General features: G+C 37.6%; 1 protein-coding gene and 1 pseudogene across 5 annotated transcripts in view; one reads left to right on the top strand and one right to left on the bottom strand.

Moving 5' to 3' along the window:
• Positions 1-4,591, bottom strand: part of LOC102750622 (large ribosomal subunit protein eL18 pseudogene) — a 5,833-nt pseudogene extending 1,242 nt beyond the window's left edge.
• Positions 1-25,913, top strand: part of CHCHD3 (coiled-coil-helix-coiled-coil-helix domain containing 3) — a 261,763-nt gene that overhangs the window by 82,537 nt on the left and 153,313 nt on the right. For all 5 annotated transcript variants that reach the window (XM_081800074.1, XM_081800075.1, XM_081800073.1 and 2 more), the window contains exon 4: positions 17,480-17,597. In XM_081800074.1, the coding sequence (XP_081656200.1) occupies positions 17,480-17,597 (118 nt within the window). The remainder of the gene's footprint in view (positions 1-17,479; positions 17,598-25,913) is intronic.

Genomic DNA, 25,913 nt, shown 5'->3' on the forward strand with positions numbered 1-25,913 from the left:
TTTTTTTTTTTTTTGGTACACTATTCGAAGCACATAATAAATGTTCAATAAATACTTTAATGATTAAAACATGTTATATCAAGTTGAATAGTAGAGCATTATCACTTGATAATTTTTCTTTTCTCCAAGTTGAAAAGATACTTTGTAAACTATCAAAAAATGACATTAATGGAAATACAGATGTTAGAAAATATTTTGCCCATATATTTGTGTTCATTCTGCTGCTTTTTTAGGGTCAATATATGTAACTGTTCATTGTACGCTTGAAATGAATATGCATTCTCTTAACTGTTAGGTGTAGGGTTCTATACATGTACATTAGATAAAAATTGTGTTCAAATCTATAATCTTACTATGTTTTTTTCTTTTATACTGTGTCATCCACTAGTTTTTTTAAGAGCTGTGTTAAATCTGTGATAGTGGATTTGTCAGTTTTGTCTGTATTTCTGACAGTTTTTGCTTTACATAGTTTGAGGCTATGTTACTAAATGCATATGGGTTGAACATTATATCTATTCCTATTTAATTGAATCTTTTGTTATCATCATGTAGTGATCTTTATCCCTAATGACACTCTTGAAGTCTATTTTGTCAGTATTAGTATAGCTGCACCAGCTTTCTTTTGGTAAGTGTTCGCTAATTACATTTTTTCCATCTTTTTATTTTCAGTCTTTCTGTATTTTAATGATTTTGCTGTATCTCCTATAAACAGTATGTAGGTGGATTTTTATAATCCAGTCTATTGATCTGTGACTTAACTAGCAAGTTCAGTCCAAATTATATGTATGATGGCTAATATATTTAGAATTATCTGCCATTTTGTGCTTTTTGTCTCTTTTCCCCTCCATTCTCCTGTTATTTTTTGTTTATTTTCTCCCTTTTTTTCTAGAAGCTAAATGAAGCAGCATAGAAATTGCCATTGTCTGCTCTTTTTAGTCTAACAACCACAGTGATAATCCAAGTGAAGGGTTTTGTGCAGACCCTTCCTGGTTCATTGTAGTTGCTCAGTAAATGTTACATAGATTTTTCTGTGTTTACTCACATTGGTGTAATGCTTTGAGTATGACCTAGTGCTTAACAGTGTTTATTTAATTTGATTCTACAACAATCATTTGACATAAGGTGTTACTATTTCCAACTTCTTACGAGAAAAACCACCAGCTCAGAGAGGTTATATTGATAAATTCAGTATGGCAGAGTAGAGTTTTAAAGTCAGATGTTCTAATTCTGATGTTTTAGTGATTATTGACATGGCTGTTAGGAACTGTGAATGCAGATAAATACTGGAAACTGGGCCTTATTTTCATCCTTTGAATAGTGTTTTATTTTAAAAGCACAGTAGTATTAACATTCCAGTTAGTAGTTTACAGTCCTTTCTTCACAGTTCTGTGGTTTTGGGCATTACTTCACTGATTTAGATAAATCTCGTTCTTGTTGCTCTTCATATATTAGTTTTAAGACGTAGGATTGTTTGCAAATAAGTCCAATAATGTGTGCATTAGATTGACACTGAACCAACTTCACTGTGTGAACCTTTAGATTAAGGCACTTAACCTTTATAGAAGATAAGGAGATAGGTTATTTGATCTAAAGTTAATACTTTATAGTTTCATACATTTTTAAAAAGAGGAATAATCAAATTGACATGTTGATGCAATTGGCAGATTTGATTCTTAAATGTATTTGAATGCGGACACCCCAATGTTACCTTTACGATAACCCTCCTTTCTCCACCTCTTGGCACAGACGTGAGCTCCTAGTAATTTAAAAATTCTGATGAATGACACTTGATAAACGGTGTGATGTTGTGAATACTGATAAGCGCTAGGAATTCAGTTGGTGAAGCATCCGTTTCACACCTGAGACCCCAGCTCAAAGTTTAGGTTAAAGGTTTGCCTGGAGTCTGTAGTCTTTTTCTCAGGTCCCCTGATAAATGCAGTGATTCTAAATCACATTTTTCTTCTGCATCAAATCCAGGCAGCACTCTGAATCATTAAATATTAAATCTTATATTCAAGAACATTATTCACTCATTAATATTGCATTGCGGCCTAAACTGCATTGTTCAAAACATTTTAGGATGTTATGCAAGTCTGTCAAAATATATTAACAAACTTAGTCATGTTGAACTAAGCAAAAAAGTGACAAACTGTTTGCACCACAAACGTGTTGCAGTTGAATTTTTGTACAATGTAAGCATTTTGAGTTGGGATATTTGGAAATCACTGTAAAGATAAAATGGATGGCAGTGGGATCCAGATGGAATGAATATTCATCTTCCACGTAACATCTGCTATATATCTTAATGAAATTTATAGTTCTCCCTGAAATTTTTCTTCCTTGACAGTATTTATTTATCTTTAAAATTATTCTAACTAGGACTTGAATATGAGTTAGTACAATTCTAGCTGCTTATAAAACTGAAGTATCTAATTCAGGGACCATTTTTCAAATCTCCATGAATGCTATCGTCATTGCAGAATCGAAGCTAGATACGCCTCCTGTGAACTGTGGAGTAACTGGGACGCTTTTGATATTCGGCAGAGTGTAAGAGAGTGATCGAGTTCAAGCCTTGGTTTCTGTGACCAAATTTGTTCTGGATTGCTGTGAACGCATCTGGTTTCTTGCTGGTTTTCACAACCCTGTTAGTTACAGTGAGAAGCCATAAAATTCTTCCCATGAAGGAAAATGATAGAGGCATTTTTGGGTTTAAAATTCTTCCTTCTTAAAAAAAAGAAAAGAAAAATCCTTTTTCTGGTGCAATAAGGAAAAGCCAAGTAGTAAAAGGTGTGAAAATACACAATTGATGAGATACATTGTTTTTTTGTGCAGTGGCAACACCACATTTTATAAGCTTTATCTGAAGTTCGATTACATTGATTATATTACACGTTAGGGTTATTGACATTTAATGGGTTAGAATTTAATGAGGGAGCTCAGTAAGAGAGTGTAGGTTGATTCTAAAACATTCTTGATTACTTAAATATTTTTAGACAGGGGATGGATTAATTTTCCTGTGATATGTGGATCAGAAACCTTGTAGCCCATGGGCTCATCTTGAACACCTACAGCTGTTATTTCAAAAAGGATAGAAATGGGTATTGTGAAGTAAATAATGAAGGTGGCATAGTGAATTCCTGCTGGCTGAGAGTTAAATTATTCATTTTGTTAGTTTAGCTAACATGGTTCGTGCTGCGTGGGATTGGAGCACTATGTCAGTGACTAATATTGCATAATTAAAAAGCCTTAGTTCCTCAGGCCAATAATATAAGCCAAAATTTAGAAATGGTTGTTAACATTGTGGAAATAGTTTTATTTGTATAAGTAGATGTGGTTTACCTAATCACTTTGAAGTTTTTACGTTATTAAACATTTGTGTATAACACGTAGGCAGTGTGCCCAGGATGTTTTTAACTGTAGTTAATCTTGCAATTCCTTCCCCTTGCTTTGATTACCACCCACAGTGTTTTTCTTCTGGATAGGCTGCCCGGGAGTAAATGGTCCGGCTCAAAAGCCTGAGTACACTCGTTCTCACTGCAACGATGCAGTTCCTTTTCTCACTTAGAATTATGTTGCAGATCAGTGAAGGGGTTTGGGAGGATCACCACCGCTATAACTACTAAATTTGAGAGACCGCGTAGCTACTTATGGTAACTGAAATGTTAACGTATTACCTTTGCAGTCTTGGTAGCTCTGAAGAGAGAAAGACCTAACAGAGGCCTCTGAATTTCTGTGTTCTGTTATACATAGTATTTTGTAGTCATAATCAATGTATACATAGTATTTTGTAGTCCTAATCAACGTGGCTGTAATCTTTAGTTTATGCTTCCTCACTTAATGTCATTTTATATACAGATTATACCTTCCGGAATAGTGCTATATATAGCAGGATTTCTCAATCTCGGGCATCTGTGGGTGGGGGGAGAAAGTGGAAGCACATTCTGGATCATCTGTTAGCCACTTGTTGCCATATAATATCACTACCCGTGGTTGCTTTTGCAGTTGCATTATGGCCAAATGACAGAAGATGGAGGGCTTTGTCAGGGGAGGGAAGAAAGACTAGAAGTGTATGTTAATGTAATTGAATCGGAACACCGGACGTTTTACTTTGGGGGGCTTTAAGCATTTTGGTTCCCACAACCAAGATCATGTAGTATAGTGACGAGCACATGGTTTTTAGAGTCAGAAATCTAGAATAGAAATCTTACCACGTCCTTTCTTATGTGATTTTGAGCAATGCATTTAATTTCTCTCTGCTTCGGTTTCTTTAGCTCTGAAAGGTGAATAACTACTACTCTGTGGAATTTTTGTGAGGATTAAATGAAATAATGTATGTAAAACATCTGTTAAAATACCTGGCACAAGGAGGTACTCTCTAAATGGTAGCTATTATAATATTATTGAATATTATGCATATTTTTTTCATTTAAATGGCGTAAGTTGTATGTGAAAATCTTCAGTATTCAAAATAACAAATGAAATGGACTAGAGAGTGAAAGGACCACGTGGGTCTGAATACCTTTTGTTAGACTGAATTGGAATTGTGTTCTGGTAGACTCCTTACCAGCAAGGCCTGGATGTCCTGCTCCATCTCCTGCAGGTTGATTCCTTGTTCCTACACTAGGGTCCACAGATTGAATTTGCAAAAAATAAAAAAATAAAAAAACAAAAACTTTTTAATGCATTTTCATTTCAGGCAGCTCCATTTGTTTCTTTCATTGTTATCTTTGATGTGAATTCTGAATGGTTAATAATTCCTATTTCTTAAAGTATGTCTGTGATTTTACTTTTGAGTCAGAGATGGAAAATGTCAAGCGAGGGAATGAACATGAACCCTAGAATGAGAGTAGGTAAAGTCATACAGAATTTTACATTTTTGGCTCTTGTGATACATCTTTCTGCTCTCTCATGTTCTGTTTAAGGGTGAAAATTAGATGAAATCCAGTATACTGTTTAGTGTGGCTTTCAGATCAATGCGTTTTTCTTTAGCATGATTTTATAGGGAATGCTAGAAATAAAACATCTGCCCAAGAATGAGTTTGTAGCTGGTGAATAGTGTCAGAGAGGCGTGCAAATTGGTTGCTGTTACCTAGGGAGAATGCACTGTGGAGCCAGCATGGTGGGTGCTGATGTTGTCTGTTGTACTCGGTGTGCAGACCCAGGTGACTTGTAACAGAAAGATGAGCTTGGGCTAAGGGACACGGCCCCTTCAGCTCTTGATATTTCTTTTGAGGTTACAGAGCAGTTGAGGTGAAAAATATAGGGGCATCTTTGTTCACATGTGAGACTGATGAATATTCTTTTCTAAGGCCTGTGTTTAACCAGCTAATAATAACAATTGTGGCTGTGCTCAGTGATATAAAATTTGATTCTTAAGAGGCTGTTTATCCTTTTGTTGTGGTGGATTTCCATTCGTTTTTTTGAGAACAGAATTGGTCTTGCAGCATATACTCCTTTGGTGGAGGGTGGGGGGGTTGTCTTTCTGCTTCACATACAACTTCATTAGGCTCTTCAGCTTTCCAAAGAGGATGTCACTGTTCTCTCAGGCTGACCTTTCTGGCAATTGGCTGCGCATTTCACCAGGATTACAGAATAGGTGCTTGCCATGGAATTTAATCTTGAACTTAGTACTGTGCAATATTTAATTAATGCAGTGCTCTGCGATATAGGCATTCTATCTATTCCTTGATTCCCTAAGACTTGTCCTTCAATTATGCTTGATCAGTATTAGCTGCAAAACTGGGCCATGCTGTTCTGTCCTTATGTGAAGTTGCTCTTATTTGATTGTGTAGATGTTAATAGTTTTCACCATGCATATATTGCATATTATATATATATGTGTATATATATATACATATATAAAATATACACATTATATGTATGAAGACTTAATTGTGTTTATAGTACAGGGGAGCTGTGTTATACCCCAAGGTTTCTTTTTAGGAAAATGCAGCTTATAGCGAAAAGGCGATATAGGGAGATTATTTCCATAAGAATTAATTTACAGTGCCCTGGATTGTTTCACCCAGCACTTTTAATCCGTTAACTCTGCCCTAAAATGCTTTAACAAACCCTTTAACGTTAAAAAAGAATAAAAATACAAGAGAAATGTTAAAAGTGGAGAGGATTTTTAGGGAGTTGGAGGCTTGAAAGCATCTAAAGCATCTCCACTGTCCTCCCATTTCAATTTCAGTCTCATTCCCAGCTGCCGCTGGTTAGAAGAGCATGTGACGGATGGGCGTGAGCCAGTAGGCTAGGTTTGGCAGAGCGCAAGGATCACCAGAATTGGCCCCCATCAGTCTGAGAATGCTTCTCAGAGAACTTTTTGGTTTCCATGTCCCTGTCTGCTGGTTTGGGAGAGAGATGGAAACAGAGAGACCTTCTCCTGGTTCCCTTGACAGGGGGCTGAAAGCTTCTCAGCTGGTGATCTACCACTGGGCCCAAGGGCGGAGACTGCCTAGTCTCCCACCTTGGAACAGGTACGTCTGCTGAACACAGCCTGGCAGCTGGGCCTATGCCCTGGTGAGTGGGCAGATGAAAAGAAGGCACTTGCTGGACACTGCAGCCAGACAGAAAGACAAATGAGAGGAGCACTCAGAGAACGTGCTTCCAGCAAGAACTGTTTTTCAGAAAATTTCAGAAAAAGAATATTTCAATGGTGCTTTTGATGTTTGTGGCATTGGCAACTATTGCCACTTGATTGTAAGATAACATTGATTTTAAGGTGCATCTTGATTTTATAGGTATTGAAGGATGGGGAAGATAACTCCATGCATGTTATAATTGATGAAAGGGACTAAACTAGATGGAGATAAATGGAAGAGATAGAAGAGCAATGGTAATTAAATGGTATGAAACATTTCCCTGAGCTGAAGACAGGCTGGAGTCTGCACATTGAAGGGCCTCTCTGTTTAGGAGGGTTGATGAGAACAGATGCACACCGACTCATAGATGCTAAAATTTTTCAATTCTAGGGATAAAGAGAAAATCCTATAAGCTTCCTGACAGAAGGAACCACTAATTTATAAAGGAAATGGGATCAGTCTGGTTTAGGTTTTTCTTCCGCCAACCTGTAAGCTAGAAGGTGGAATGACTCTTGGCATTCCTGAGAAAAAAAGTCTGAAACTCCTGAATTCTGTATTGAGCTCTCATTTACCTGTCAGGTGAAAAAAGGATCTATGGGCATGCAAGGATTTTGAGAATTTATTATTCTGGAAATATTATTCTGGCTAGCAGCCGGAATCCATTGAGGAGACAAAACTCATCAGTTGCTTTTACAGAGAGAATTTAACATAAGAATTGTTAATGAAGAATTTAAGAGCTGAAAAGGCAGGAAAAAACCCACAACACAGAAGAGCCCTAAGGCAGTGCTGTTTACATAGATGGCTCACGTTATATTTCTGTTAATTAAAATTGGTCTAGTAATCAGGTAAAAAAAAGTACAAAGAAATAGGTGAAAATAATTCTAAGATATATTATTTCCCCCAGTATATCCAAAATACCATTTTTTTTTTAAAGATTTTATTTATTTATTTGACAGAGAGAGACAGCGAGAGAGGGAACAGAAGCAGCGGGAGTGGGAGAGGGAGAAGCAGGCTTCCCGCCGAGCAGGGAGCCCGATGCGGGGCTCCATCGCAGGACCCTGGGATCATGACCCGAGCTGAAGGCAGACGCTTAACCGGCTGAGCCACCCAGGCGCCCGCAAAATATCATCATTTTAACATTGAATTTATTAATGATATATACCACCTTCTTGTTTTCATACTAAGTATTAAAAAACCAAGTGTGCCCTTTATACTGACAGCACATCTCAGTTTGCAATAGCTACATTTCTCTGGCTTTTACTGACTGTATTGGACAGTGCAGCTTGCAGGTGCCCCAGAGGTAGCTCTGGCAGGAAGCAGTGGCAGTTGATAAAACATTGAACCTGCAGGAGGGGTTTTGTGGACTGCTGTTCAGCCTCAGAGGAGGCAGTGCCTCCTGGCTGGTGTCCCTGCTGTCTGTCTCTGAGCTTGGAGGAGAGGCCAGTGTGTCTGGGACTCAAATTTTGAGGAACATCCTTGGTAGGTAGGGCTGGTGTCTCCGGAGTGGGGTGCAGTGAGGTTGATTTTGCAAGTTTGGGCAAACTGGATTAAATAGTGAGGCCTGAGTGATGCTGAAAAGTGTAGACACCAAACAGGTGAGTGCCTTTTTTTCTCTCTCCAGCCTTGCAGTCTCCCTCTGTCACCCTTTATTGACAGAGCCCAAGAGGGACCCAACTGCAGAGCAGAAGTGTGGTTTCGAGACTCCCAGCTCTCACGTCACAAAAGCAGAGGATAGAAGAGGGGTGTGAAGTTGAGAGTCATCGAGAAATATTTGATGTAATAGACCATCTTAGGAAAATATTTAAAAAGAGAATTCTAACCAAATTACAAATTCATTACAACAGATCTCAATATAGGGAAAGGTGGAGAGGAGAGGAAGCACCCATGAGCAGCGGTCTTTGCTGTGTGCCTGAATGGTAGACAGGAACGTCTAATAAAGGTACTATTCATATGGATTCTTGAAATTGGGGAGAAATCCTTGAAGAGAAAGCCCAAGAATTGTGTTAATTTGATAGCACCGAACTCTTAGCTAAGAGTTGGGTTGTGGGGAAAAGTCAGTGTATTCAAATGATTTCATCTTACTGAATTTGCATAGGGTAATGGTTGAGAAAATAGTAGGAATTGTGTTTTTAAACAATAGCAGGGGGAATATGTGTCTGTGAGGGGAAATGAATGACCACTAATGGCATAGAAAAATACATTGTAGATCTTTTTGAGAGGGGAAGAGAATATATATTAACTTGATATAACTGGGAAAATAAGGAAGGGGGAAAAAGATAACAAAGTAAAATTAATAGTAAACATAATATAAAATGGAAGAAATAACGGTAAGTGTATTAGTTATTATACTCTTAATAATTGTGGCTGGCCACATTGTCCATTTAAAGATCAAGGCTGCCAGATTATGTTAACACACAGACACACCCACCCACCCAGGAGCTATGTAGTATATGACGGACACTTAAAGTAATCTGTTTTAACCTTAATAAATGAAGGTTGTTAAAAATTAATGGGTTGGCAAAACTATACCAAACAAACAAAATATGAGAAAAGGTACAATTCAGGATTATAAGGACTAACCAGAATAAAGAAACACGATTATATAGTGATAACAAGCACAGCTTACAAAAACAACACTCATTAACCTTTATGTGTCAATCAAATTAGCAGCTTGGTATATGAATCAAAACCAGTTCAAAATTCAAAGACTACTTGATTTGAAATAGAAAAATAAAGGACTTTGTGTAATCATTCTTTCCTTAAAAATATTTACTCTGGGCTTGATGGAGGAATCCGCTAAGCTCTAACATTGAAGTATCTCCCATAAAAGAGATGGATTGAGTTAGTGGTGTGTGTATCTGTACATTCCAGAAGCATAATGCCGGTGGAGGGTGAGAGGTTGTAGTTTGGTTCAAGCTTGAAAGTTCTTTGAAATAGAAAACAAGTATTGATTCTTTTTCCTCTGCAAGTCTTAGAATGGAGAATGGTAATGTCTCTCTCTCTGGCCAAAAGTTTCCCCAGACTTACCAACTTGACAAGGACATAATTTCAAAAAAGTGTGTTCTAGTAAGCTGTGCTTTTATGAAGAAGAAGCATACATGCAAATCACTGTAAAAGACTTGATGCCTGTTTCGTATTCTTAAGGATAGGGAGATGCTGTCAGTTTTTCATAGCTGAGTCCTCTTTACAAGAGCCTCCCCCTGTATCTTAGGTCACTGAACCAGGGAGGTCTTCAGGAGGAAGGCAGCTCACATTGTCACATGTCCCCGGCTCAAGCTGTGTCCCATATGGGCTGATGAGAGGGATTTGATCTAGCGATGCCTACATTTGTCTCCTCATTCCCTTTCCCTCAGCCGACTCTGTGGTTGTCCTCCTCCAGCATCTTAGTACATAAACACCTGCAGTACCCTCAAAAGGAATGTTGGGGGGGCAGGGTGTAGATTTCTAGACAAGTAACAACTTTCTAAACAAGTAACAGAGCTATAGATACTTTCTAGACTTGTAACAGGTCATGCAAGGTCATTTCCTCCTCTTCCTTCTATGAAACAGTTGGTTTTCAAGCCTTACTGATACCCACAATTTAATGGTGTCTCTACCTCCGTACTCTGACCATTGTCCAGTTGTATTTTGAATATTGTGATTATTGATGTATTCTTTAAAATAAAAAGTTGATTATTTTGGTTTAAGATGCTTCTACATACTCAGCTTAGGCTAGATAAAGAAGTGGCTTTAGGTCCTTCTAGGAGAGGGAAGGCAGAGGTGCTTCAGGGTGTCCTGTAAGTTCCTCCTAGGGAATTTAATTGTGAATTTCCAAGGGACAGGGAGGTGCATGAACCATGGATATGGTGACATTAACTTGAGAATAAAATCAGAATTCTTAAAAAAAAAAAAAATCAATTCTTTTCAAATATAAATGTATTTTCCACTGCAGTAGGAGAATGTATTTGGTAAGAAAATGGTATCAGAAAACTAGGGCGGGTAGAACTTTTTCCCTAAGTGAGAATTGAAATAGGGATTCTAGGTATGAAATAATATGTGATATGGGATGGGAGGCAATCATCTGGGGGTGGGGGGTGGGCGGATGAAAACCGGTTAGGATTATGGCTATGGGTAATCCCCAATAAAAGTTGTGGGCTTCCAGTTATGGGCTGAGTTTTCCCTCCAGCATCATTTTGAAGCTATGCAGGAAAATGTCCAGACTATGACTAAATTTTAATGTAAGCTAAAATCACTTTTTAGAAAATGTTTTTGTGCAAAGGAAGGAAACCTTGATTGTTAAATTCTAAATGTCATTTTAAATGATATTTATGTAGATGATAGATGACAAAAATATATGTCCTCTCAGTTATATTCAGAGCCAGGTCATAATGCTGGTTAAATAATACCGATTTACTATATGGTTTTCTAGATTGCAGTCCTTCAATTTTCCAAGACAGTGCCATTTATTGCTAAATTACCATTATATAAAGAATACCTATGTTCTGTAATATTAAACTACGCTCATACTCTGTATTAATTCTTTCAAAAATATTTATTGAATGCCTTCCAGAGCCAGGCACTATTTCACTTACATATGCTTTGCTTTTACATAACTTCTCTCTGTCTCCATTTCCTAATACAAAATATAATAGTCGATTCCATAGGATTGTTGTGAGTTACACCTGACAAGCACCTAGACCTGTGCCTGGCCCAAAGGTCAGCATTATTAAATACTGACTCTTTATCTCTTGTACATAGAGATATTACATATAGATACATATAAATGTTACATATAACACATAGCTATTATACATGATTATAATGTGGCTATATTAATGTACCTTCATCTTTGTGTGTGTATTTTGGAACTTCAGTGCACAAACATTCCTTCCAGTATTTGAAATAATTTGAGGAGAGAAGTATTAAGCTTGCTGTGTACTTTTATTTTTATAAAGTCTTACTAATAAAAAGTTGTATACTTTTTCCATCATTATTTTTAATAGTCTAATAATTAGTTTGTTGAATTACCCAGCTCAGCTTTTCTGTTTAAAAAATGAATAGTAAACAGTATTTTGAATGCTGGTTCAGCATGTTCTGACAAAGTATTAAAATAAAATTCATCATTAGCATTAGAATTGACCTTTGAGGTTGTAGTCACTCATTTTTCTCTTCCAGTGTTTGAAACAGTCTTTCTAAGTGCATTGCAATAACTTGCAGATATTGTCTGTGTAAAACGGTCACAATTCAGTTGTAAATAAATCATTTCATCAAGTCACTTTATCTCTAACAATCTTCATTTCCCATTCTCACCCATTATCTGAGGTTCTTGTCATCTTTCCTCAGTAATATAATGGCTTTATACATTAAATTATAAAGTAATTTTCTAAGCTAGAATTGTATAGAATTACTTATATGTCAACCTACATGAAGATAAATCTGAGTGTTTGTGAATAGCTACTTGAGCAGTGTCCAGGTTCAGAGAAACAGGGCACCTGAAAGCCAAACCACTTTTGGGAAAGGGCTGGTAATAATTTTGACTTTGGCAAACTCTGACTTGATATAGTGGAAACAAATAAAAAATGAGCTTTTAAAAAAATAATTACAAATAATATCAGATTTACAGACTGTCCTTATATGACCACAAAGGTGAGCGATGTAATGGGATCTAATTCCTGTTAGAGGGGTTCACTCTTTAGGAGGTTTAAGAAGCAGAGCTTTGGAAATCAGATCAGGTCATTTTATGTCTCCCATGTGCTTTTGCACATCTCAGTCTTTCTCCAGTGAAAGAGGGGGGATAGTAATGCCTCCTTCATGGAGGATAATGAGGTTGACTACATAAAAAATGCATAGCTAAAGCTATCTTTAAAATGCCCTTCCCACTTTCTTGAAATCTTTAGGTTCTTTGGAATAAAATAATACTGGCTGGTTTTTATACAGAAACAGAAACATGTAGGACTGGATTTTAGATATCTATGAAAGCTGAATGTATATGAGGGTTTTTTTTTTTTTTCCATTTAAAAGGACATGTAATAATATTCATTATAGGAGATTTGGCTGGTTTTTAGAAATTCATTTTGCTGGTGTATCTTAAATCTCTCACCTGATTGAGAATATACTGAGAAAAACAGCTAAGTTGCTAGGGCTTGAGGTATAAGGGCAGAGCTGCCTGGTATTTGTTTCATTAAGCTTAGGCAAGCTATCCAATTACTTAATGCAAATAAGAAAAGTTTACACTGAACTCCTACTTCTTTGCTTAAAACTCTAGAGAATTTAAATGAGGAGAGATATGTATTTAAAAGAAGGAGATTTAAATGAAACTTAAATCAGGGGCTTAATGTAGAATAATATTAGACCAGGAGATCTGAAATAATAAGTGGGGAATGCCAAAAAATAAAAAAGGGAACGTATTCTCCAAGATACTTGGTTTGTTTAGTTTTATTTCGAGATAATTCTTAAAGCTTTGGAAACCCTAGTTAATAATCAAAGACCCGTTTTATCTCATGCCTCCTTTTCACCTAACAGGAACCTTCAAAGAAGTAAAGTGCTGCCTTCTATTGTCAATAGCACTTCACTTGCTTACCTTGCGGAGTGTTTACAAAACAACCCAGCTCTGATATGTGGCTCCACCATTGGGCCAGTAGCACTCAGGCCCAGAAAGCTGGGTCATCTCATTTGGCTCAAAGTAAGAGAAAAATGAGATGATCTTACAGCCATCTACCTTTCATAGATGGCCATTGAGTAGAATAGCTCGATGGAATAACCAAAGCATGGGCCCTGGAGAGAAAGCTCTGAAAAGAATTGGAAGCTTCTGAGAATTCTGCGAATTGGGAGCAGTTTTTCTTTGCAAAGCATTTGGAAAGTGATCTAAATGGATCAGTGAAAGAGGAAACTTAATTAGAAGAAATGAATTGCTGTAAATGAATTTTGTGGAGGAGAGATTTGGGGAAATTACGAATACAACAGTTCAGAAATTTTTCATCTGTTGTTTTTACTTCTGAAGTACAAAGGAAACTTCATTTAGTGCTACCATCTATCTGAAACTCTGCCCTCCAGAATAATATGAAAGGAAGCACAACTTCTAAAATTTTTTTTCCTAAAATAGCAAAGGCAGTTTTAAGCTTCAGGAACCCTTCCAAGCCTTGCCCTAATTTTTACTGATAATTGTGTGTGTGTGTTTGTGTGTGTATATGTGTGTTAACAATGTTCCCTCAGTGACTCTAGGTGTCTCAGCCTTTGGTGTCTGAAACAGGCACACACAGAGCTCTAAAGAAAAGCCTTTCTCGGTACCTCTGGACCCGACTGATGTCTGCCCTAAAACACGTTCTCCTTCCCTAGGTTGCTCAGTTAATATCCTTTAGATTTCAATTCAGATACTGGCTCCCATCCATCTAGTTTCAGAGCAACCTCACTTACTTAAAAAAAAAAAAGTGCATCAGAGTTTAAGCTTCATGAGGATAGGGACTGTGTCTCTTGTGCTCACCATTTTGTTTTCAGTAATCAGAATAATGTCTGGCACCCCGTAATTATATCTTGAATGAATTTGTGGATCCCCTTTGTTCTTACCTAGTTCATAGTTTTTATCAAGTAGTGGGAAAGTCCAAGGATGAGACTGGAAATGTAAATGCCCACTGAGTGAAAATGATAAAATTTGGAGATAGATTTGTTTCATTTATCTTCTGCCACCAACTTTCTCAAGAGTTTTTATGGGATGGAGAATAATGTATTTAATGTATGTTGTTTGTAAAACTTTTACCTGCAAGGGACTTTAAAATTACATGGTTCAACCATCATATTTTAAAGCTGAGAAAACAGGTTTGTTAGATTGCACAGCTAGGTTGCTGATAGGTAATAAGAATTTATTACCTACCACATATATATACACACACACGCACATATATATGTAAGGATATATATGTGTGTGTGTGTGTATATATATATTTAGGCAAGTGGGAAAGAAATGAAGGAGCATATGAAGGGATAGGTCTGCAGGTCATTGTCAGTTTTTGATTTTGGAAGTCCATGAAGATAATAAAAATAAAGTAGAGCTTCTTATTGGTGAGAACTTGGAAAAAAAGATGGAGAAGACAAAGCATATATAGTCATGGTGTATTTAGTGAACTTGGAGATTTTCTTCTTCTTTTCAGAAAACTGCCGCTTTTTCTGTATTCCTGACCCCATAGTGGGTACTGTTGTTATTACTACTACTTCACCTAACAGTGTTGAGTGCTTTATGCTAAGTGCTTTGTGTATATAGAACCCTGTGAGGTAGGTATTATACTGGTTCATTTTACTCAGAATAACAAGACCCAGGGAGATTAACTCAAGTATTGACTCAGCTGGTATGTGCTAGAACCTTGATTTGGACCCAGGACTCCCAACTCCAAAGTTTGTGCATCTGTACCAGCTATTATAAACTGATAATTTTTATTTTTATTATAACACTGAAGGCTTTTGTGCTCAAGTTTTTGCTTCTTTTTCATTAACTTGCCAAAACTTCTAAAGTTGAGCCCCTTTTAACTCCATTTGTAATTAAAATTGATATCATATGCAAGTAAACTAAGAAAAAATAGGTAGTTATTATTAGATAAACAATACTTTAAAAGATGATATACCACATGTGGTAGATATGAGAAAATCGAGTTGTATAGCATTCATTTTATGTTGATGAACTAATAATGTGATTTTTATAATAGTTGTCTATCTGTATGTAAAGTCCCCAGCACAGTGCTTGGCATATAGTAGGTGATCTATGCATGATAGTAATTTTTATTATTTTATTTTAGTTTCTACCTGACTTGTAACCTAGGTAATACCTTTTACTTGCAGGTGATATGCTAGTAAAATGCTTTAACTGCACCGTTTTGCAATCTGATATAGTAACCGCAACAGTTACCAGCACACTATCCTTATGTGGACCACTTCATTTTTGTTGTTACTCTCCTTTTATAGATCTCCAGGATTTACGTGGGGAGAAGTATATTTTGCTAATTGAGGGCTGTGGCTCTCATTTTATTTAGTATGCATTCGCATCACCTGGGGGGCTTATTAAAAGGCAGTTTATGGGGCACTACCGCCACAGTTTCTAATTCAGTAGACTGGGTGGTGTCCGAGTGTTTGCATTTCTAACAGGTTCCCACGGATGCTGCTGCTGATTTATGTATACTTTTAGAACTGCTGCTCTGCAGAAATGACGAGACTTCTAATTATCAGTGTTCTTTTAAGATTATGCACGTCCACTGAGTTACTGTATTGATAGCATTGATGCTGCTGAACTTACTGTGAAATAATACGGAGAAATTTGGTTTGTGTAAGTGTAATTATACTTACTGCTTAAGGAAAAGTTTCTAGAGGTTACTTTTGCATTAGAGAATTTCAAAGTGTAGGTTTTAATATTTTTCTATTATTCATCTTTATTCAAGACATAAAAACACAGGTTCAGTTTTTTAGGAATATATTTCACAAGGTAATTTCTGATTTTATATATATAAAGATTTATTTTTTTGAGAGTGAGAGAATGCAGGGAGGGGCAGAGGGGGAGAATCTTGAAGCAGACCCCCTCTGACCAGGGATCCCAACTCAGGACTTGATCCTAGGACCCATGAGATTATGACGTGAGAGTGAGATGCTCAATGGACTGAGCCACCCAGGCACTCCTCTGATTATATTTTTAATTATAATTGATTATAATGAAATTTGGTTGTAATTGATTTCTGAGAATTTCAGAGTATCTGGATGATGTGGCAATTTAAAAATAGTAACAAGTTTTTATTTTCTTTAGTTCAAGAACCTTTTTAAAACTAAAATTTGATAGACTAGTATTGAATTCAGTTTGGTGCTCATCATTCCCACTTACAAAGTAGATTTCACTCAGAATTTCACTTATACCAACATAGCAATTTTACCTTTTCTTTTTAAAGCATTGCTTGTACCTTTGGGGATATGATGGTATAGAGGGGTTATTCTCTCAAGAGATGAAAAGGCAATCAGAAAATCTTTGTCCATAAGATTAGACTAAAATGTACTCTCATTCAGTGATTACTGAATGCCTTTATGTGCCAGGCATTATGGTGAAAATCGGTGCCAAAGTAATTTATCTTTTTCATGCACAGTGAGGGGTTTTAGTGGATTGTAACTTAATATGACGTAATTGTGTGATGAGGTTACTGATAAACCCAGTGCTGTCAGATGCTTCATTAAAAGAATTAGTATTGTGTACAGATCTTGGAGGTGAAGTTCCGCTGTCTTGTTTTGCTAGACTATGTCCACAGTGTTACATTTGGTCTGGGGCTAAGGGACAAATTGGAGTCATTCCAGAAGTGAGGATCCCTGCTGTTCAAAGGTCTGGCCATTTTTGCATATGAGGATTGTTGGAAAATGGGAGTAATTCATCTGGAGGGAAGACATCTTAATTATGTTTTTAGTTCCTTGCTGTAATATAAGATCCATGAGGACAGGGACCCGTCCTTCTTGTTCAGCACTGTATCATGAGTGCCTCACCCAACAGCTGGTGTGTATTCAACAAAGAGTTGAATGAGTCAGTGTTGAGGGGAAGATGATGGTTACTTTCAAATATTTGTCTTGTAGATGGCTTGTTAGTTAGACTTATTGCTTGTATCGCCAGAGGACAAGCAGAGGCACCAGGGATGGAATTTTTAGGTGGGCACATTTCAATTTTACATAAGAAGAACTTTGCAAAACTAGTTTAGCAGTCCTAACAATAACTTTTCAGGGATTTGAATTCTGCTATTTTAAATGCTTGGGTAGAGGTTGCATGGGGACTTACTAGAAAACATACCTGCTTTTAATAAATTATAGGTCAAGGTGATTTTGGCCATTTCTCTTCTTATTCATGTTTTTCATTAAATCATAATCAATAAAATAATTCTTTCTAAGTTAGTCCTTTCTTGTCTTTTTAGACTAAAGCAAGGCAAAGAACTGGACCGAGAGAGGGCTTTTGCTAATGAGCAGTTAACCAGAGCTATTCTTCGAGAGAGGATATCAAGTGAAGAAGAACGAGCCAAAGCAAAGCACCTGGTGAGCATTAAAGATTTAGTAGAGGGGGGTGGGAGGATGGGTTAGCCCGGTGTTGGGTATTGAGGAGGGTACGTTCTGCATGGAGCACTGGGTGTTATGCACAAACAATGAATCGTGGAACACTACATCAAAAACTAATGATGTAATGTATGGGGATTAACATAGCAATAAAAAAATTTAAAAAAAAAGATTTAGTAGAAATGTCTTGTCTACAAGGAGATCTCTGATGTTTGGAAAAAGCTAAGCACTCCTTGCCAGCTGTTAGTATTGACAAAACGCATGTTCTTTCTCTTTGCTTAGATTTTCTTGGTTTTTGCCTTTTACAAGTTGTTGGCAGTTTGCTGATATTAACTGTGAAGGACTTTTTAAGGCAGGTAACTCGAGAATTATTGGTAAAGATCAACGGGGAGACAGTGGCATATGCATCTTGCCTGAAGGGATATTGCTTGTTTGCTCTCCCCGCCCCCCCGATTTTGATTTCATTGTATTTGAAACCTCTGGGGCAGGCAGCCTATCCTGTTTCTCTCTCTGCATGCAACCACCAGATGTTAGTCTGGGAAGTCTCTGGCAAAGGTGAGTAAGTAAGGTTTGATCAGTCACTTTCTGTGCTTTAGAAAGGGAGAAATGCAGAGCAAAGGCTTTCAGGAACAATCTTTTTAAAGAAAGGGAATCCTTTTTTTTAAAAGAGCTATTTAAAAAAATGTTAAAAGCACAGATTACATAAACATGTTTAAAAATGATTATTAATAGAAGGGAGAAAATTTAAAAGGCACCCACAGATCTGTCATTCTTACATAAGCATGATTTACACTGGGATGTGTTTCCTCTCGAAACGTTTATTCCTAGGTCTGTTACATACTTAGAATATATAAGAATTTGGACAATACTGCATATAGCATTTAACATCATGAACATTTTCTTTTCTTTTCTTTTCTTTTTTTTTTAAAGATTTTATTTATTCATTTGACAGAGAGAGAGATAGCGAGAGCAGGAACACAAGCGGGGGAGTGGGAGAGAGAAGAAGGCTTCCCGCCGAGCAGGGAGCCTGATGCGGGGCTCAATCCCAGGACCCTGGGATCATGACCTGAGCCAGAGGCAGACAGTTAACGACTGAGCCACCCAGGCGCCCCATGAACATTTTCTTTATCAGTGAATATTCTTCTGAAATGTAGTTTTTAATGGCTGAATAAGGTTCTGTCTTCTTTGTGCATCATAACTTCTCAAACGATTTTCCATTGTTAGGTAAAAGTGGGGCTGCTCTGGTTGAAGCCTGGGGTCCTGACTGCTTACCTCCTACTTCAGCCTTCTAGAAACCCACGTGTAACTTCTCAGAACCGTTAGTGTTCATTGGAGTTTAGTTGGGAACTCAGTGGAGAGGTAAAATGAGACTATATAATGGAGAACTTTGAATGGAGGACTGAGGGTGATGTCCCTAGCTCAGCAGGCAATTGAGAATTGTTTAAAAATTGATAAGAAAAGGGTCAATTTATATTCTCTCGTAGTTTTTTCCCTTGGCCCTTTCTTGGAGAGGTCATGTGCCATTAGAGAAAGTAAAAGGAAGCCTGTGTGTAGTGAATCCATTTCTCCAAAGACTAATCCAGGGTCCAGCTGAATGGGTGGACAGTGAAGCCAGAACAAAAGTGATGGATCAAGAAAGAAACGTCCAGAGACGGGATGTTTTGAAGGTCTCTTCTTTCTTGATTCTGGGGCTATAGGATATAGATGGCAAATTACAGTATCTTCCAGATTTTAGCCCCTATCATATTAGCCAAATAGAGCCCTCGTAGCACTTAGGGAATAAAAGTAGAATTTATACAATAGGATTATAGTTGATCTGTTTTGGCTTGAGTGTTCTTAGACATTTGAGTGGTAGTTCATGGCCAAAGCACCATGGCTGCCCACAGTAATTTAGGTACCTGATGATTCCCAACCTACTTACAAGGTTAACCCCCTGTATTGTTATTATTCGTTATAGAAGGCATGCATATTCATTGGGTAAAAATCAGAAAGTAAATAGAAAAAACACTAAGATCACTTAAGTTACCACTATCCGGAGATAATTACTGTTAACATTCTGGTTTATTATTTTTATATTCCTTTCCACATTCCACTAAGTCTGTATAAAACATTTCTATTAATATGTTTATATGTATTTCCCCAAACAGAGGTGATAGTATACATAGTCTCATATAACTCTTACAATAACTTGCATATTAAAAGAAAATTAGACTATAGGGTAAAGATCTTTTTCTATTAATAAATATGTTTGCATGATCACTTTTAATGGTTGAATGTATTTCACTGAATTTTCTCCAAATAAGATAATACAGGGATAGTATAGAAAATAGAAAAATTACTAAGGAACCACCTCATAATCATTAGTATGGCTACTATCAGAAAAACAGACAATAACAAGTATTGGCAAGGATGTAGTTGGTGGGAATATAAAATGGCACAGCCACTCTGGAAACCATTATGGTGGTTTCTCAAAAAAACTACAAATAGAATTACCATGTGATTCAGCCATCCCACTTCTGGGTATTTATCCAAAAGATTTGAAAGCAGAGTCTCAAAGAGATATTTGTATGCCCATGTTCATAGCAGCATAATTCACAATAGCCAAAAGGTGGAAGCAACCCAAGTGTTTATCAGCAGATGAATGCATAAGCAAAATGCGCTATGTACTTACAATGGAACGTTATTCAGCCTTAAAAAGGAAGGAAATTCTACACATGCTAACACATAGATGAACCTTGAAGACATTGTGGTAAGTGAAATAATCTAGTCACAAAAAGACATACTGTAGGATTCCACTTAGATGAAGTATCTAGAGTAGTCAGATCTATAGAGACAGAATGCGGAAGGGTGGTTGCCCTGGGCTGTGGGGAGGGAGAAATGGAGCACTTCTTAACGGGTTTGGAGTTTCAGTTTTGCAAGATGAAAACAGTTCTGGAGATTGGTTGTATAACAGTGTTAATGTACTTTTTCTGAACTTTTCACTTCTAAATGGTTAAGATGGCAAATTTTCTGGTTTGTGTATTTTGCCATAATTAAAGATTAGAAAAAATTCTAAGGAAATAAGCATTCCTGCACGTGTAATATTTAGAGGGTATAAACATTCATTCTTTCTCTTCCCCCTTACATGTACAGTCTCCAGGTTTCCAGATTCTACATCCTCCCACCTTATAAAACATGCGGTGTGGACTGTGATTTAAGTCTAATGTTGTCCCTCAGCCCCTTGGTCCTAAGCTGGGGAAGCGGGCATCCCCAGAACCCATGATTCATGTGAGAGTCACCCTGAGAACCTCAGCATGTTTCTGCTGTGAGGCTGGGCCCTCACTGCTGCCATTCTTAACGCTAATATGTGGGACTGTTTGAGTGATGGTCAGACATTGATTTGTTCCTCTTTATTTAGAACCCAAATGTCGCAGCCTGTAAGAAAGTAGAGGTTGGGGTTCACACGTTGGAAGGAATTGGAAAGCTCTCTTTCAGGAGAACTAGGAAAAAAGAAACAAAACTGATGTGATATTGATATTGTGAAATAAAACTAAGTCCTCCCCAGTCCCCATTTTCCTCTGCCCACTGACAGTTGACATTTAGATTGCTTTCTCTGTGCCTGGGAGTCCAGGCTTCTCGTCCCACAGTTGTAGCAGCTAGCTTTACAGAGGCTCTTTGAAGGGCAAAGTCACGGGAGTCCTGTTGCTGAAGTTTCAAAATAGAATCAGATCGGACTTTCCCCTCAGGAAGAATTGCTTTAGCTGGAGAAGCTATAAGTGCTGCTTTAGATTTGAGAAGACCAAAGCAGCCCCTCACCCTACTTCTCACTCACTGGAATGATAATTTTAGCCCGCTGATTTTGCCCAGAAGTCCCAGAGAGGCAGTTCACTGATAATCTTACCTACATGGAAATGCTAAATGGAATTCACATTAAAGGAATGCTTCCTAGGAACAGGAAAGCACCTCCATAGGAATGAAGATTACATAAAAGGACAGCACCAGGCAACCTGTAAAGTTCGTGCAACTTGACATTCTGTGAATCCTTAAGATCTCGTACATATGAATCTAACATTTGCTGTGTCATTGATTTTAAAAAAATTAAAGAGTTGGGAGTTGTGTCTTTTTTAACTTTGCAATTGCATTTGATTTCTTTTTAAAATGCTGATTAAAATTTTGATATACTCTTCTTTTGTCTTAATTAAATTTTGCTGATTTGACATTAGTCATTTTTTGTTATCACCACAGAACTGTTTTATTTTCTTTTTCCTTTTTTTAAATTTTTAAAAATATTTTATTTATTTGTCAGAGAGAGCGTGCGAGAGAGAGCACAACCAGGGGGAGCAGCAGGCAGAGAGAGAAGCAGGCTCCCTTGGGCAAGGAGCCCAATGCGGAACTTGATCCCAGGACCCTGGGATCATGACCTGAGCCGAAGGCAGATGCTTAACTGACTGAGCCACCCAGGCGTCCCTCTTTTTTCTTTTTTAACCTCAACTTTAAAAGAACCTGCATTTACTTAAGGAAATATTTAAATATTTATACATTTTATTGTGAAATAGTTTCCTTCACCCATTGGACAATGTTTTAGTGAGTGCTTACTGTATGAGAAACACTGGGCTGGATACCAAGGATATATAAATGAAAAAGACAAACTTTTGTCCTTAAGAAATTCAGTCAGTTAAGCCCCTGACTCTTGGTTTCAGCTTGGGTCATGATCTCAGGGTCCTGAGATCGAACCCTGCTTTTGGTTCTGTGCTCACTGTGGAGTCTGCTTGAGATTCTCTCTCTTCCTCTTACTCCGCCCCTCCCCCTGCTCTCTCTCTCTCTCTCTCAAATAAAGAAAGAAAGAAGGAAAGAAATTCACAGTATAATGTGGGAGACTGATATATTTAAAAATAATGTTGAGAAGGGCTAACTCTGTTAGAGAGCCATGGCACTTATATTCTTGTGAGAATTCTCACTTTTGGGAAAACAGGGACTTTCTTTTAACTCACTGTTATATGTGCATTTATTTGTTCAACACGTATTTGAGTACCCAGTATATACCAGTTCCTAGCAAAGGGGAATTAGTCAGTTAATACTTGTTGATTGAATAAATGAAGAATTGAATGATTCAGGCCCTGAAAATGGAAGAGGAAGTGGGAAAGAATAGAAAAGATTTCTCAGGGCAGTGGTGCCCAAGCTGAGTCTTGAGGTGTGAGCAGGAATTGCACATATGGTTGAGGAGTAGGGATGGTCCAGCCTTCAATATTGCAGGTTAAAACAGAGAGGCACGGGGACAATGGGACACTACAAGGAATTGCTGAGTGAGAAGTCCAGGGCAAGGAATGTTGAGGGGTGAGGCAGAAGAAGTTGGCAGGGCTAAGATCATGAGTTCTATGTGTGTAATCCAAAGAACCCTGGACTGGATACATGGAAGGGTTTTGAAGGGGAGAAATGAAATGGTTAGATGGGCATTTTGATTTCTCACTCTAGTGAAGTGTGAAGGATAGAAGAGGAAGTGAATGGAAATGGACAAGTTAGCCGTCTTCACATTAATCCAAGAGAGAACAAGTGGTACTTGAATTAGGACAGTGCTAGTGGGGATGAAGAGAAAAGAGGAGATGTAAGAGATATTTAGGTGATAGTATTATTAGGATTTTAGATTTGAATGGTTGAAAGAAGTGTGAAGGGTAGCCACAAGCTTTCTGTTATTAGAAACCCTCTTATTTTAAATAGAAAAAGTAGCAATCAATTAAAAACATTCTAGGTTAAGTGTATATTGTGAAGTGTGACTTCAGAATCTTCCCAGTTCTGGCCTCAGATACTGCACAAATGATTTTGTTTGACTTTAAATGAAATCATTAGATCATTATGTATTTTGGTCCCTTTCCACATTCCCCTCCTTCGCAAATTTATTAAACACCTAGTATGCGCTAGGTGCTGTTAGTTGCCGGAGATGCAAAGATGTACTATCTCTGGTTGCTTTGCCTCGAAGAGTCTCCTATCAAGTGTAGGGTTTGTGGGAAGGTCATTCTTACCTTGAACTTTTCCTCTACTTATATCCTATTTCTTTGAATCTGTAAAACCTCATAGTGTTTAGAAAAAATAACACTAAAAAAAATAGGGTAGGTGAAAATGCATAAATATAGTTTTTCTAAATTTAAGTGACTGTTTCACTTAATGTCACTTTTTATCCCCAGTTTCCTTTTTGTCTGAAATGCACCAGTGAAGCAATCAAGAAGAAGAATTGATTAATTTTGTGCTGTGTGCTTTTCAGTTCTGTGTTTTGTTTGTGCTTCAAACTGTGACAGTTGAAATTTCATGGTAAAAGAGAGAAAGGTTTTGAAATTTGGGTTATGGAGGAAAAATGACTAAATTAAAAGAAGTAGATAAGAATACCACTGCTGCCCAAATATAAGTGAGGTTCTGGCCAAGGGCAAAGGATGCAATTGGGGTTGTCATTTTGAAATGGTCAACATGGTTCTTGCTCAAAAATTCTCCATAAAAGAACAGTAAGACCCATCACTTGGGGCTTTCAGTGTCACTAAAATTAACCAGGTGAGTCAAGTTGCAGTGGAGCAGCAGTCCTTCTGGGGTCTTTTAGTGGGCACTTCAGCATACTTTAAAAAAACTGTTGCAGGTTTTTGGGTGCAATTTAGCACTTTGATTATAATCTCTACTAATGTGCTGCCTCTGGTTATATAAACCATGTGCTGGTTTTCTTGCAAAAGACACCAAGCCCCAAATGTTTTGACATGCATGGTGTATTAATTTGCTTTTAATGCCAAAAATGAAGTTAATGATTTTGTGCTTTTGCTTTTGAAGACTATTTAAATGTAGAATTTCTACTTTATGTTTGGGAGATCTAAGCTATGTAGGTATAAGATATTTTCCTCAGTGTTATTGGTAAGAGTGGGACCTGGGATCCATCTACAGGTCTCATTCTTTCCCTCAAGACTTGTGGGAGCAGAGTGCACGGCATCACTCCTGTGTGTTTGGATTCAGCAGGCCATTATCGTTTCCAGGACAAAGCGTTCAGATGCCATGTCGTCTCTGTGTTCTTTGTTATGATGTATGGTCCTTACTTCCTGTGTGTGTTAAAGCAGTATTAGTATTGTCAGCAGGAGGGCACATAGCCCTATGAAGAGATTGTTAATGAAATATCCCTTGGAAAGGAGGATGGCTTCAGGTGTGTTTGTTTGCTCCTGAAGTGGAAAAGGAGAAGCATGTTTTGTCTCAGCGTAGCCATTATGTTAAGAGCCCAGAGCAAGAATAGGATCGGTATGACAGAGTTCAGTATGGCTTATATACTGAAAGCTTAACCAGATGAATATATTTCTCAAATGTACATAGTCATACTCCCTTCTCATCCAGCTTTACAGAAATACCTGGGGTCTCAACATTATCAAATAGCCTTAGAGAAGCATGATACCATGCTGGACAGATACCGAGGGGCCTGGAGCAGAGGATGGCTGAGTGCTCTCCCAGGAGCGGAGATTAAATCTCACCGTCAGGGATGACGGATCTGTCCAGTGAACACAATGAACAGGTGACGGCAATTTGCTTGTGTTCCTTTTTTTCCAAGAAAGTATTCTCAGGCTGTGTGACCTTGCTGACGAAGTGACTAGAGAAGAAATAGCACAGTTGAGTATAATGCTATTGATGTTCTTACCAACGACTAGTTCTATTAAAGGACCACTGTGAGGAGCAGCTCTGCTTAGAATGTGCTGTCATATTTCCATTCAAAATGTACTTAAAAAATGCATCAAGTTGCTTGCAAACTGGGCAACTCTTGTTGAGTGGTGTCCTATGTGGTAGCCCTGCCATAAATAGCTTATTGATGTCCCATCAGTTGGGTCATTATGGGTGTCAAGGTGAGGTATGGAGAACATTGAGTAAAAATCCATAGGTAACTAGGTGCAAAGGGTTGGTTATAATTCCGTCTCTTTATAATGACCTGGCATTTATTGTTAACTTATTTGCTTCACTGCCTGGTCTGAAATGAACTGTCATTAGAGCCTTGGAATTTTATTGAACTGACATCATAATCTCATCTCCTACTGAAGAGGCTAAGAAATATGGCCCTCAGTGTTTGTTTTAACCTTTAACAAATTAGAAGTTTAACGTAAGTATCATGAAGTCTGCTAGTCCTTACATATCCCAAATAAGAATTTTGCACATTATGTTGTGAATGACACTGTAAGGCACACGTGCTCCTTTTTGTTCACCAGTCATCTTTTCAGTTTGTCTTCATGATAAGTCTCACCCACCACTGGCAGTTTTGATACAGCCTTGAAGAATTGCCTTCAACCTTTTGTGGGTGGACCTGTGACTTCGTGA

This window comes from Leptonychotes weddellii, chromosome 12 (genome assembly GCF_054177405.1).
Source record: "Leptonychotes weddellii isolate Sample4059 chromosome 12, ASM5417740v2, whole genome shotgun sequence".
Classification (NCBI taxonomy): domain Eukaryota; kingdom Metazoa; phylum Chordata; class Mammalia; order Carnivora; family Phocidae; genus Leptonychotes; species Leptonychotes weddellii.